The 14,200-nt window shown below is 28.1% G+C and overlaps 1 protein-coding gene across 2 annotated transcripts in view; it reads right to left on the reverse strand.

Moving 5' to 3' along the window:
* Nucleotides 1–14,200, reverse strand: part of Spt6 (transcription elongation factor Spt6) — a 79,774-nt gene that overhangs the window by 5,799 nt on the left and 59,775 nt on the right. For both annotated transcript variants that reach the window (XM_067271933.1, XM_067271932.1), the window contains exons 28-33: nucleotides 13,677–13,866; nucleotides 10,477–10,625; nucleotides 9,457–9,597; nucleotides 9,265–9,371; nucleotides 5,425–5,513; nucleotides 1,398–1,513 (exon numbers count right to left, since the gene is read on the reverse strand). In XM_067271933.1, coding sequence (XP_067128034.1) covers nucleotides 1,398–1,513; nucleotides 5,425–5,513; nucleotides 9,265–9,371; nucleotides 9,457–9,597; nucleotides 10,477–10,625; nucleotides 13,677–13,866 — 792 coding nt within the window. The remainder of the gene's footprint in view (nucleotides 1–1,397; nucleotides 1,514–5,424; nucleotides 5,514–9,264; nucleotides 9,372–9,456; nucleotides 9,598–10,476; nucleotides 10,626–13,676; nucleotides 13,867–14,200) is intronic.

The following is a 14,200-nucleotide window of genomic DNA, read 5'->3' on the forward strand; positions in this document are numbered from 1 at the left end:
TTATAGTTTACTTTCTGATTATTAATTAACATTTGCAAACTATATATTTTTATATACAGAATTCAATCATACTTTCAAACTGCTGAATATTCCTTCAACAATATAAATACAGTAGAGCATCGATTATCCGACCCTCGATTAACCGACCGCGTTCTAGTCGGCAAATTCAAATGTCCGCTAGTGATGTGGCGCTACAATATTTGGTTATGTCTCGGCTACTTTAATATTATTTTTGTTAAATTTTTGCATGTTTTAGCTGGCAGCACTGGCTCGACCATGAAAGGGAAGCTAGTATTTAAACCAGGCCTAATACACTATACTAATAATGTATTTTTTCATACTTTTCGGTTATCCGACCAACTCCAGTCCCCAATTAAGTCGGATAATCGATGCTCTACTGTATTTGTATTTTTTTTAATAGTTAAATGATAATGAAGAATTTCTTAAAGTGCTGAAATTTATATAAATAGGCTGTTGTATACAATTCTAGAATAATAATTTTATTACAATGAAAATAATATAATTATTTAATTATCCAATCTACGGTAGAATCTCATTTTAACAGATTGCAAAACAATTGCTCAGAATAATAAATTTTTTTTCTAGCCCAATCTATTTGTAAACTATACATTTAGTTAATATGTAGGTGTTTCCAGGAATTTATAGAGCTTGATGGTGCACTTATGCCTAGGATATGAACAGTACAGTACAATTAAAGAATTGTACCAAGAGAGCAAGCTGATAAGATTGAGAAGAAGCCATCAGCCATCTAGTGAACATTCTGATGCTGGTCAAAGTGTAATGCCAAAATTTAGCAAACTATCAAGACTTTCTTGATTGGCATAAACAAACAGGCTGTACAGTATGTGACATTGCTAATATCAAGCAGTTGTTGTATTCAATCGGCAGAAAAGCAACATCAAAACAAACAAAGACGGACGAGTTTTTTAACCAATTGTGAAGTCAACTGAAGTGCTAATGAGCATACATAATTTGCCTCCTTTTGTGCTTACAATACATACAGTTTCTGTCAGCTTTGTCATACATATATACAGCATAATGTACAATCTTGTAACATATGTATTTCTATAGAATAAAGAAGATCAATCCCAAGAGACTGAATAATTTCAAGTACAGGTATTTTTTTATATGCAGGGGGTTAAAAAATGTATATTTTCCTGGGTGTGAGGAATATCTGTCATTAGTGATATAACAGATTCTTGGAACAATGGATGATTTTTGGTGGCCTGAGCAATCCATTAAAATGAAATTCTACTGTATATGTATATTTTTCAATAAAATAAGAATATTTGACAATTATTTTATATTTTATTAGTTTCTTTAATTAAAAAATCATAAAATTTTATATATTTTAATGGAATCATTCTATATCTTACTTTACTGCTAGGTCTTATAATAACTTCTCCTTGTTCCATATTTGCTAGAATCTTCTCTGCTTCTTTAAAACTAATGTTGTGGAATGATGGATGAACAATAACTCTCTTGATGTAAGCTAATTAAAATTATAAGGTATATTAAACATTAAACTATGTTCTAAAAAAAACAATGACATTAAAAAGGAAGTTCGTAATTATGAATAAAATTTAATTATAAAGAATATGAAAAATCAAAATATAAATAATGTGTTTAAGAAATAATGATTTTTCATTTCAGAATGGCAAGCTGATGCCTTTAATGGATCAATCTGTTATTCTCAGAGTTCACAGCAGTTTGTCATTGTAATTTCCATTATCAAAAGTTTCCAGTGCCCTAATATTGTTAAATTTAAAGTATGTCTTATACTTATAGCAAATAAGTTTGTACATAGCAATAATTCAAAAGTCTTTCAATGTTTCTATTAAAAACTCAATTATCACCAATATAAGCAGTTTCACTTTGAGACTGATAAATGCCCTGATAATTAACTGTTTGCAGCAATATGGTGCAAGTTATATACCGACTTGGGGTGTCCAACAATTTCCTATTTCCCCAGGACGAAAACCTGCATTTTTCCATGACTAACTGAAAACAGTTCACAACAATTTATTTGATGTTACCAAATGAAACTCACAGTTGTAAGGTTATTCAATTCCCTTTATTATAAAATTTGATTAATTTTTTTTTCATTTTGATTAATCAATTCATATACCGTTGCTTCAAAATGTGCAGAAGATTGTATATCACATACAAGTTCAACATGACAATTTTATTAAAATATGGAAATTCAAATTGATACTGTCAACCTTATAATATAAACCCAATACAATTTTTCCAAATTATGCAATTCACAGTGAGTAAATATCACAAAATAATCATACTCTGTTATTAATTATAGAATAAAATAAACCTCTTTTGCAGTTCTTCCAAATGTGCACTAATGTCCCTACTCTCCTTATTAGCTTCTGCAAGAAATCAAAATCATCTTTAGCTCTTTCACCATTTCTGCAACCATCAATTTCTCACTCCACTCTTTCTCTTGCCTTATTTCTTCCTGTTTACAAGCTACCATAGCTTCTTTGTATCTCTGGGTTGCATAGATAAATTATTTTAATATATTCAATTTTCCCAATCCACTTGCTGACATGACTACATCAAGTAATTTCCTGTAAGCTACAAATGTCTCTTCTTTTTGGTTTCCATTAAGCATACTTTGTTGGTGGAAAATCCACATTCCATACGAGCATTACCATAGGATATTATTAAAATCATCTTCACAAATGTTTCAAATTCTTTTACTTCACCATATTGTTGTAACAGCCTAAGCCAGAAATAATCAAACCTGTCATGCTGTCTGGAGTAGTGTTTGACCATAATCACGATTTCCTGGAGATGACAAAATGTCTTCTTATTGCTTAGCAATTTTAATCAGCTTTAGAATCATTTATCCAGTTATTAGCCAGAAGACTTTCTAATGTTATATCTAGCAGCTTTATGCTTTCTATTCTTGGTATAAGCTGGATTTAAGCATGACCATCCCTTGGTCAATTTGTATTTCAGTGGCAACTTTTCCAACTATTTAGTGGTTACAACTCAAGCAGTTTGCACAGTCTTTTCAAATTTCTAGTATCATTCTGTCGGTTACTCCATTCATTCTAACTTTTCTAATTTTTCAATCTTAAGTGGCATATCAAAACGTCTACTGTACATACTGTACAGAGATGCATATCAGTAATGGAACTCACAGAATGTTTTAATTTACTATCTGAAATCTACAATCATAAGGACAGAAGAAGAGACTTATTAAGAAAATAGTTAAAAAAGTGACAGATGTCAAGAAATTACTAACTAAAAAGTGAACATTAATTTCATATTGCTATTAAAAGAAATGGAAGCATAGGAATGCATTCACCAAAAAACAGCTCACATCTCTGCATTAAACAAAGTTTATTTAGCCAGATATTACATATAATTTATATGAACATATTACTGATCAAACTACTGTTTTCATTAAAAAAAAATAATTATTCGTTATAATGAAACCTATTATTTCATAAAAAAATAAAATCTATGTTTACTGTCTTGTATCTGTAAATTAAAAATTATAGCATGCAAAATTTGTTCATTTAAATAGATTTCACTATTAAAATCAGCAAAATCTCAATAGATGGGTGACACTCAAATGAAGTAAAATCAATTAACCATGGTAAACTCTGTTCAGATTACAGTTAATAGGTTTAACATGCTATTATACTGGAAATGATACTGTCACTTAACATGTTTTACTTCCAAGTTCCCTACTTATACTTTAAATCTAATACTCACATCATTTCTCAGCTTCTCAAAAAGTTGAAAAAGGTGCACATTAAAATAGAATTAATACTGTACAGTAACATTTTTCCAAAAGAGACTCTTAATGACATTTTGCAAAAATAATGACAAATGAAAAAATTGACTTTTAGTTAAAAACAGTGATCACTTCCAAACCCTGCAATCATAAATTGCTAGCATTGCTGAAATATAGATGGATTCAACATAGCATTTATTTGGTAAAACTTTGAAACTGTTGTGATCAGACCACCTCTACAATCTCATTTCCAAAGTAAACCAACTGCTAGCTAGAATTGCCAACTGCTTTTCAGTGAATCCCAAGAGACAACACTTAAAAATAAGCTATTTACAATTGGAAAAAAAAGCTACATTTTTTCACATAACAATTTAAAGCCACATAATTCAAATTTTGTATTTCTTAAAACATTGGAGTAAATATTAGTAATTATCATACTTAAATTTAATTATATACATAATGTAATCTTAGATCATCATTCACATCATGTGACAAAACAATATGCACATTCAAATTGTTTCTCTTGCTCCCTTTCCATTATACGATGCATTATTCACACTCCAATAATAACTTTTTCTTTTTCCACATTTAATACCAAATTCCTTGAGATTTCCATGACTTTTCCCTTATCTGATAATGTCCCTGACATTTCCAGATTTCCAGGTCCATTGGACATCCTGCATCTGCAATTGCCTCCAAAGACAGTAGCAATGGTTTCTTACAAATTATAATGTGATGATGACAAGACTTAATGGCAAGTGTCGATAATGAGACACGTGCAAGACAAAAATAAGAAAATAACCCTTGCCCTGACCACGGAGACAGTCGTGTAGCCTTTGCTTCTGTCCAAGTACACATCATCAAAAATACATATAGGTAACCCCAGTACATAAGTGATATTTTTTAATGGCTTTCACTAAGAGCTGAACTTTGAGCCAACTAATCTGTTCAGAAAATACATGCTCAGTTTTGGATAAAACTAGCTTACAAATACACCCTTTCACCTGATACCTTAGCAAACTCCTATGAATTAGACAACTGCTGCATTTATTAGTCAATTATTTTGGATAAAACATGTAACATGAATACAGGGTAATAATTTACATAAAATTTTCACTTTTTTTCTTTTGATATTAAAAGTAATGAATAAATTGACTTCTGAACATTTTGATAATTTATTCATTACTTTCATTAAATAATCCAATATTTACTGTAAAAGTAGTTACAAAAATTTATAATGAGATACTTGACCAATTTTACTATTTCTTATAAATACATTGTAAACTGATTTTACTATACATATTCCATAACCAATGTTATTGTTATTCATTTTCATTTCACTATTTATTGTGGTTTTATATAATATTTTTTAATGCATCTTGATCATTATAAGTATTGCTACAAACCAATTATCAGTTGTCATAAACAATTAACCATTTTTCTCATTTTTAAATCCGTTATAAGAACAAATAAAAATAAAAAAATACTATTTTGTCTCTATCAAGTGTAACAACAAACTGTAACTCAGTAATTCCTTATATTCTTAATAATCATTTTCAAAAATTATATTCAATTACACTAAACAACTGTTTAAAAAGTCTCTTTATTGTCTATCTATTTAAGAATGATTGATTACTTACTTTGTCTGTTTTGTCTCTTCTGCAATTCCTCTTCTTGTCTTCTATCTTTATCTTCAGCATCATAGTCATAATATAAATCTTTTGTAGGCCTATTTATAGAAATTAAATTTTCATAAATATATTGAACTGCTTTATACAGTATTTATAATAATCATAAATGTAATAATAGTTAACTGATTCTTAATAATTTAATTAATCTGATAAAGTTTGTATCTTTAGTGCTTACAGTTTTTTAATAGCTAAATCAAAGAAATAAGGAGATTAAATATATAAAAATATATATTTTGAAAATAAGATTGTATTGAAATAATTCTGACATTTATACTTTAACTAAATAGTAATGATTGAATATATTTTCACAGAACATTAGCAAATAAACTTAAATAACAAGAATATTTTTAAACATGTTTTCTGAAAAATTGTTGTTTAAACTGAAAGTTTTCTAGAATTTCTGTTTAAATTCATTCAAGAAAATATATTAAGGCTAGAAGGAATGCAGTGCATCAGACCACTAATATAAACATAATACAACCTGTATTAAATTCCATTTATATTGCAATGCAGATTGTATTTCTTTTCATTATGATTAAATATTTATAAAAACATTTAGAAATCGGTATATGTTATCAAATAAATAATTCCTTTAAATTAATCATGTTGATTGGCTATGCATAAGACAGATATTTAGAATAAAAAATTTAGAGAATATAAAAATTGTATTAAATAAAACGTGCCCAGCAAAAATTAAATAAACAAAATCTAACACCATATCTTCGCTGAGAAAGTTTAATTTTAAACAAACGTTTTCAGCCTATTCTATAGGCCATCATCAGGCTAAAAAATCGAATAGTATTGTTCCATAAGAACGAATACAAATATTTAAACTTTAAATGTATCATCTTTTAATCCGTGTTATTTTAAATTTAAATATTTGTATTAATCCGTTGTTAATTTAAAGTTTAAATATTTGTATTCGTTCTTATGGAACAATACTATTCGATTTTTTAGCCTGATGATGGCCTATAGAATAGGCTGAAAACGTTTGTTTAAAATTAAACTTTCTCAGCGAAGATAAGGTGTTAGATTTTGTTTATAAAAATTGTAATTAAAAAATTACTTTAAAAAAATTAAGGTCAGTTTTAAAAGTAAAATATAGAACTGCTCTGTAAAAAAACAAGATACACTGTTGTTATTCTTTTCCAGAATAATAATAATTTTCATATCTATAAACAGAAAAGTAATTAGGAAAGTATTTAAATATTACTACTATCAAAACATATGATGCAGATTACAATGAATGTTTAATCATGTACGTAAATACTTCAATTGAATTTACAGAAAAATATATATTTCTTTTTGACTATACATACAAATATGAGTCTTAATCCATTTTTTTGTCCTTTCACACGCTGTTTGAGGCAACAACAATTCCATTGGCAAAATCGACCTTCTTTGTAGACTACCATTCGCCGAAAAATGTAAAATAGTTATAAAAGTCCTCCAGCAAATAAAATTAATAATTACATTTTTATTTAATGTAATTATTAATTTTATTTACTGGCTACCGCTTGAGGACTTTTATAACTATTTTACATTTTTCGGCGAATGGTAGCCTACAAAAAAGATCGACTTCGCCAATGGAATTGTTATTACCTCAAACGGTGTGTAAAAGAACAAAAAATGTGTATGTATAGTCAAAAAGAAATATATATTTTTCTGTAAATTTCATATTTGTCCTGGCAATTTTTATTTGACTTCAATTGAATGTTTGAAGCGAAAGAAAAATAACAACATTTTTTGATGCTTATTCCTTACATACATACACATAAAGAATAAGCATTGTAAAGTATTCTTTATATGTGTATATAGAGATCAATAAAGTAACATACTTTATGGATATAATATATATTAATAACTCCATTTATATTTGTATGAAATATATTTTATCATAAGATACCGTATTTACTCAAATATAAGACGAGGTGTGACTTTAAAGATCAAAATAAAGAAAATTAGATTTATTAATACAATTTAATTTTATTTCGTTTCATCACAAATAAAATATTATCAAATGCATGTAAATGTACACATTGTCCTGCAAAAATTACTGTCATTTTAAACTTTAAGGAAAAATCTTGTAAAATCAACAACATAATTTCTTCACGTAAAACTCGACAATCGGGAACCTTTTTTCCAATTATTAACAGTGAAATCCACTCTTCGTCAATTACACTTACAAGTTTCTTTGAATTCTGATTTCCAAATAATCATCTGTTTTCGCCTGAGAATGAATTAAAACTTATATTGGGTTCCCGTGTAATTCTGAAATTCAATTCAAAAGCTTTGCTTTTCCTATTGCTATTCATCTTTACTCCTGACATTACACAAGAATGATTCAAACAACCCAGATAAAATACTTTTGTTTTTAAACATCAGAAGATGAGAATCTGGTAAAAAATGCAAATACACAGTTTACAAAAATTATACAAAAACGAAAAGAAACCTTTGCTTGCAAGTATAGGATGACTTAGATTTTTGAAGCAGTGAAAAATGAAAAAAACCTCATCTTATTGGGTTGTTCAAAAATTAATTCCGTTTTTTCCATAGAAAAATAAATGCAATATTCTTATAGTAAATAAATATTTTATTGAATTATATATTGACCATTTTGGTCAAATACCTGTTGTCATTGTTTCTGGTAGTAGCATGATTTCATTCATAAAAATTTTGATCGTTGTTTACAAAAAACTGATCCAAGTGATTTTTGACATTGTCATTTCAAGTAAATGTCTTACAGTTAAAAAAAAATTTGTATAGACTGGAACAAGTAATAATTCGAGTGTGCCCGATCTGGCAAATATGGTCGGTGCGATAACACATCAAATCTAAGCTATAACAGTTTCTGACGAGTTACCAAACTTGTGTGAAATTTGGCATTATCATGGTAAAACACTACACTTTGTTTGTTGATCAATTCTGGCCTTTTCTGTTTGATGATATTACTCAATTTGTTTACTCAATAGCAGTACACTTTGGAATCAATTGTTAAATTGTCTGGTAAAAGCTCAAAAAAAAAAATTCTTTAAAATCCCACCATAAAGAGCATCTCCCTTTAATAACGTGTGGAACCCATATATTGAGCTTTGAAATGAAACCAATTCGTTTTAAGAAATAATAAACGGTTCAATTTAACAGATTTAATCTCTTAGTGATTTCACGTGTTGTTATATGGCAGATTGCTTCAATCGGTACCTTTATTTTGTTTTCGTTGGCTTCAAATGGCCATCCGGAATGTGGCATATCTTCGATATTAAAATTGCCAGAACGCAATTTTGTAAACCAGTTTTGGCACTGTCTTTCTCTCAACACATCTTCTCCAAACATGTACCACAATTTTTTTCTTGTTTGAACAGCATTTTGATTTTTTAGTTATAAAAAAGCAAAATATGCCAAAAATGATGCTTTCGATTTTCCATATTTGATGGGTCACCGAAAAAAACAATTGTACGGAATCAAACAAAATTTTTTACAAATAAGCCTTAAAATGTCAGCTGTCGAAGTATATAATGAAAATGTGGTTTAAAATAAAATTGACTGGTAAAAATACATCTAATTAGTCTAGTAATAAAAAAACAAAATTACTTTCCGAACAACCCAATATATGCAAGTAAATACAGTATTTAATCTTGCCTCTAAAGCTATCACAATTAGTATCTATTCAAATTATTTTAAATAAAATGATTTAAAGAGAAAAAATTATTATATAGATATAGTTATTGATAATGATACAAAATAAGAACTAATTACTATATTTTTAAGGTGCTATTTATTTTTACATACCTCCATTCGTTATTTTTATCAGCTAAATCCGAAGAGCGACATGTTACATCTACTGCAAATCGTTCGATGTCAATTTTTGTAATTCTACAATGTAATGTCATTCCAATCTAAACAATAAGGGATAGAATAAATTTTAAATGTAAAATAAAAAATAAAAAAAATAATTACAAAAATTGGTAATTTACAACATACCTTAACTCGCTCCTCTGGATCTGTAACTCGCTTATCACTTATCATTTTTGTAGGTATGAAACCTGAAATACCATTGTCTAATCTCACTCTTACTCCCATGGCTTGTCCAGGACAATTTCCAGCATCAAAATGATTCCATACCTGAAAATTTATTAAACTATGATTAATATGAAATGTTAACTAAACTAATTAAATAAATGTCAAAACCTAAAAGTTGGTTGCAAAATAAATACAATTAAACCATCAATTTCCTGTACACAAAAATGAAATACGTAACAAAGTTTTTTCACTTTCAAATAATATAAAGTCAATTAACTAAATGTTATTAAATTGTTCTTTACTTTTATAGTATAAAAACATTTAAGAGTGTCATCATCTGGAATACTAAATACAAATTTATTTTTTTACTGTTTTGACTAATGTATTATTTCAAAGTGTTGCAACAAACAATTACAAGTCTGAACATTGCTTCTTCCTTAATAATTCCTCTTAAAATTAATTCTGAAGATTCTATTTTCCTTGTAAAAACAGAAATTTTTGTTTTCACTTTATGTTACATATAGTTATTTAGAACTTATTAGCATTATGCTTATAGGAGATGGTCCAAAACATTCTATACTGGTTTCAGTGAGTCTTCTGGCCAGAAGACTCACTGAAACCAACAATAAAGAACTTATAACTTTACTGATTTCTTCACTTTGATTTTGTTAAGTCATTTTTGTTACATATTTGCATTTTACTGTATTTAATGTGATGTTTTGTCTACAAATGATAGATTTTAATTATTTATATGCAGTAAAACTCCAATTATCTGAATTAATTTGGACCTTGGGTTTGTCCAGATAGTTGAATTTCTTCTTAAAATAGTTATCTTTTTGTGTTATGTATAATTATACTACATACCTTTTACTTTTAACAAAGTTGGAGGGCAGTGCGGATAATTAGCACCCAGATGATTGGAATCTTACTGTATTCACATATTTACACACGATTCAAGAAACACAACAAAGAAACACAAACCTCACTCAATTCAGGAAAATCATTCTTCAGGCAGAACGGGCATTGCCAAAGCCCAGTTTCATCATTTCTAATAGGATTAGCTTGATCTAATTGTTCTCCTTGAGGTTTCTTTCGTGCAATTCCAACAACTTGCACTAATACTAATTTTCCTGTAAATTTAAAAATTTTTACTTATTTATTATGCAATAAATAGATTATTTTTTCAAATTATCTATTTAATAGCACAGTTGATTGTTATTCCGCAAAATATACAAAATGATACACTAAATTCAGTCAAATTACAACATTAAAATCAATATAACTAAATGTTTTATCAATTCTTTGTTTATATTTAAATGATCTCTTATATCAATGTATATCAGTCATCAATGATTAAAAAACAAATCTTTCCAAAAGAATAAGTGAAGTAGAATCTTGTTATAATCACTTTGGAACATGCCTATATTGATGATGATCAAGGTAAGTAATCAAAACTACAACTATTAGCAATTTGGTTTTCTGTTGGACTCTGACATTCAAAAGATTTTGTTAAAATAGTTAAAAATATATATATAACTTGAAAATTTAATAAATAATAATAGTAACTTATTCAGCATGTAAGTGAAGAAAGAGAAGTCAGCACTTTAAATTACCATTCTATGAGCAAATAACAATTAAAACAATGTCTCTTTAACCACCATTTAAAATACTAGTGTGAGAAACCGCAAGCCAGGGGTTAATCCCTACTGACCACTGACTTGGCAACAGTCTGCAAAGACCGCCCACGTTGTCGTTTCGAATGACTTTTTACCAAGTGGTGCGGGAGGTGAGCAAGTCAACAGGTAGTTGAAAGTGACAGGAAAAGGGTTAAATAAAATAACTAAACATTTATTAATATCTAAAGTTAATATACAAAAAGTCTACAAAGCTAACTCAGTTAAATGCAATTAAGATACTAAAATATATATAAAGGGCCGCTCTAGGCTAAGTCTATTCTTGTCGCCAGAGAGAAAGTTCACAATTCACTAACAAAATACCTCTACGAGGAAATGAACGATATGCATCAATCCGTTCATAGGAATCGTAGTCCTAAATGATGTGGCGAGCTGTATGGAAGTTTGAAACTGTGGTCTGTCTTCTACCATAGTTTCTCCTTTCGTTGAATGAAGAGACGTATGTATCACATTCACAAGTATAACTTCCTTTGGATCGCCTTGAGCTTCCAGGGGCTCGAGCTTTTATTCAATTGTCACGGGAAAGGGATCACGTGATTGTCCATGTTGACGATGACAATGCATTTTCTGACACCTATGTGTCAACTTTCCCATCAGATTGCTGACAATCGGGGTGATCTCTGATCCAAAACTATCCGATAGTTAAACATCCGTTGATAAAAAAACTATCTTTCGAAAAAATTTGCGTTACATTTTTTTCGCATATCTGTGGATTTCACACTAGTTAAACTAACAGCATAAAAAAACAACTTAAATGTACTGTACCTCTTTATCTGAAGCCAATGCCAGCTGTAACTGAAACTCTGATTATAATAAACAAAAAAATTATAAGCATCTTTTAACCTCTATGTCTTAGGGCAAGCTAATTTTGATAACATTACATGGCTGATATATGTAATTACCTCTACAATAAGCATATTCTTTCAATTACATATGACAAAATTTTCTAGACTATTTATTCTGAATCTATGAATTTATTTTACTTAGTGAAATGATGAACTAAAATAAATACCCAAAGATGGCAAAAAGACACTTCACAAGTCTCACTTTTATATAAATTAATTGCTAGATTATTATGAATCCAAATAAAAATCAATTTAATTACAAAATTATTTATTTTCCAGAAATTAGGATAATATTTTCTTTAAATTATGAAGTTAATGAAGCAATTTCTCATAAATCCTTTCAATATCAAAAACATTTAATCCTTGCTAATCAGCTATGTTACCATATTAGAACTGTAAAAAACTTACCAAAGCAGTATAAATTAATAATGTGTATCTAAAGAAAAAATTGTATTTTTGTATTATTAAATAACTATACTTTTCAAAACATTAAATACTACTTTATTACAGCAAACCAATGTAAAATCCTAATTGTTTTGGGCCTATAGAACTGGGTCACCTAACATCTTCAAGTGATAAACACAAATTACATGCCTACAATTCACATAATAAAAACTCTAATATTTTAATCAACGAGATTTATCCTCATTAAACTGATTTGACGCAATTTCCTAATAACTGTACAGATCCATCATTTAGGATAAAGAATAGGTATTTAAGAAAGTTGGTCTCAAAGATTTTGTTACAGTATGTCAAAAAACATTTCCCACCATTACAATGCTGAGTGAAAACTCCCAAATAACTTTTATACAAGTCAACTAATTTATATAATGAAAACAAAAACTACAGATTAAAATAAACTTTTCTAATCCCCATAAATTTAAAAAAGAATCAACCTTATAAAAAAACTATAAATACTGCTTTAAAAAATTTACTAACATCTTATCTAATTATATTAAGGTAAGTAAAAGTAGAATCTAATACTGACTTTAACATTTTGAATCAACCAGAAATAACTTTATGTGGGTGGATGGGTGGATGGGTGGATGGAGGCTATCACAAGCAACAAGAGAAAAAAATTATTTAACTTAACAAAAGTGGATTAAATTATTAAAAAATGCACCACCTTAACTGGTGTTCACGTAAACAATATTAGTAGTAGTGTGAAAAAGTTCAAAATCTATGGAACTGTGACAAATTTACCAAACTCTGGATGGCCAGGAAAAAACCTGTTCTTGAGGTCAAAAAATCTTGAATTTATTAATGGGATCATGAACAAAAAACTCGACTGCTAGATCCTAAAAAAGTATATTTTTCAATAAGACAGAGATTTCATGCACACAACTAGGATTATCACATCCTGTTTCCAAAACAAGGTAAACACTAGACTGGTCCCTACAATTAATGGAGGTTAGTCTACTATTCAATTAGGTTAAATATCAAAATTCATTTTACATATTAACCATATGAAACAAAATGACAAAAGAACAGTAAGAGACTGAAAATTTTTGATTGCTTAATCAATAATTTATCTAAAAGATTAACAATCTACTGTAATGAGATAGATTACTAAAGCATTTTCTTTTAAAAATAATTATTTAAATAATTTATCTAATTTCAAAAATTATAAATAAATACAAACCAATGTAAAATGTGTGTGGTGTTTCTTTTGTAAGCATGTTAAAAGTTTCTTCGGCCGACGACGGTCGATAAGGCGTCCGAAGATCTTTGTAACGATAATTCAGTTCTGCACGTATGTCATAAAGAGTGATGCTCTTATTACCAAATCCTTGTCTCTCTAATTCTTCGGCAAATGCATCTAAATCTAAGTCCTATTTTTAAAAATATTAATATATAAAATTCAGAACTTGAAAGTCTGCATACATACATAAAACTTTACTAATTGTGTTATACTATCTTACAAATTAATTAATTATATCAATTAAATATAATACACCAAAATTTTAACTAATAAATTACATTCTTTATATAAATGCTTTCCTTAATTTTTTATATATTTAATTAGGAAATATACAAAAGAATTAAATTATTATTATTTCTTAAAATAACTTAATTGTCTTGATTAGAATAGTTTTAAATTATGACTTTCATCAAATATATATTAAAATACTATTTAATTAAATGGTAAATATCCTTAAAGATATT

This window comes from Centruroides vittatus, unplaced genomic scaffold, assembly GCF_030686945.1.
Source record: "Centruroides vittatus isolate TY-2023 unplaced genomic scaffold, ASM3068694v2 contig_409, whole genome shotgun sequence".
Lineage (NCBI taxonomy): Eukaryota > Metazoa > Arthropoda > Arachnida > Scorpiones > Buthidae > Centruroides > Centruroides vittatus.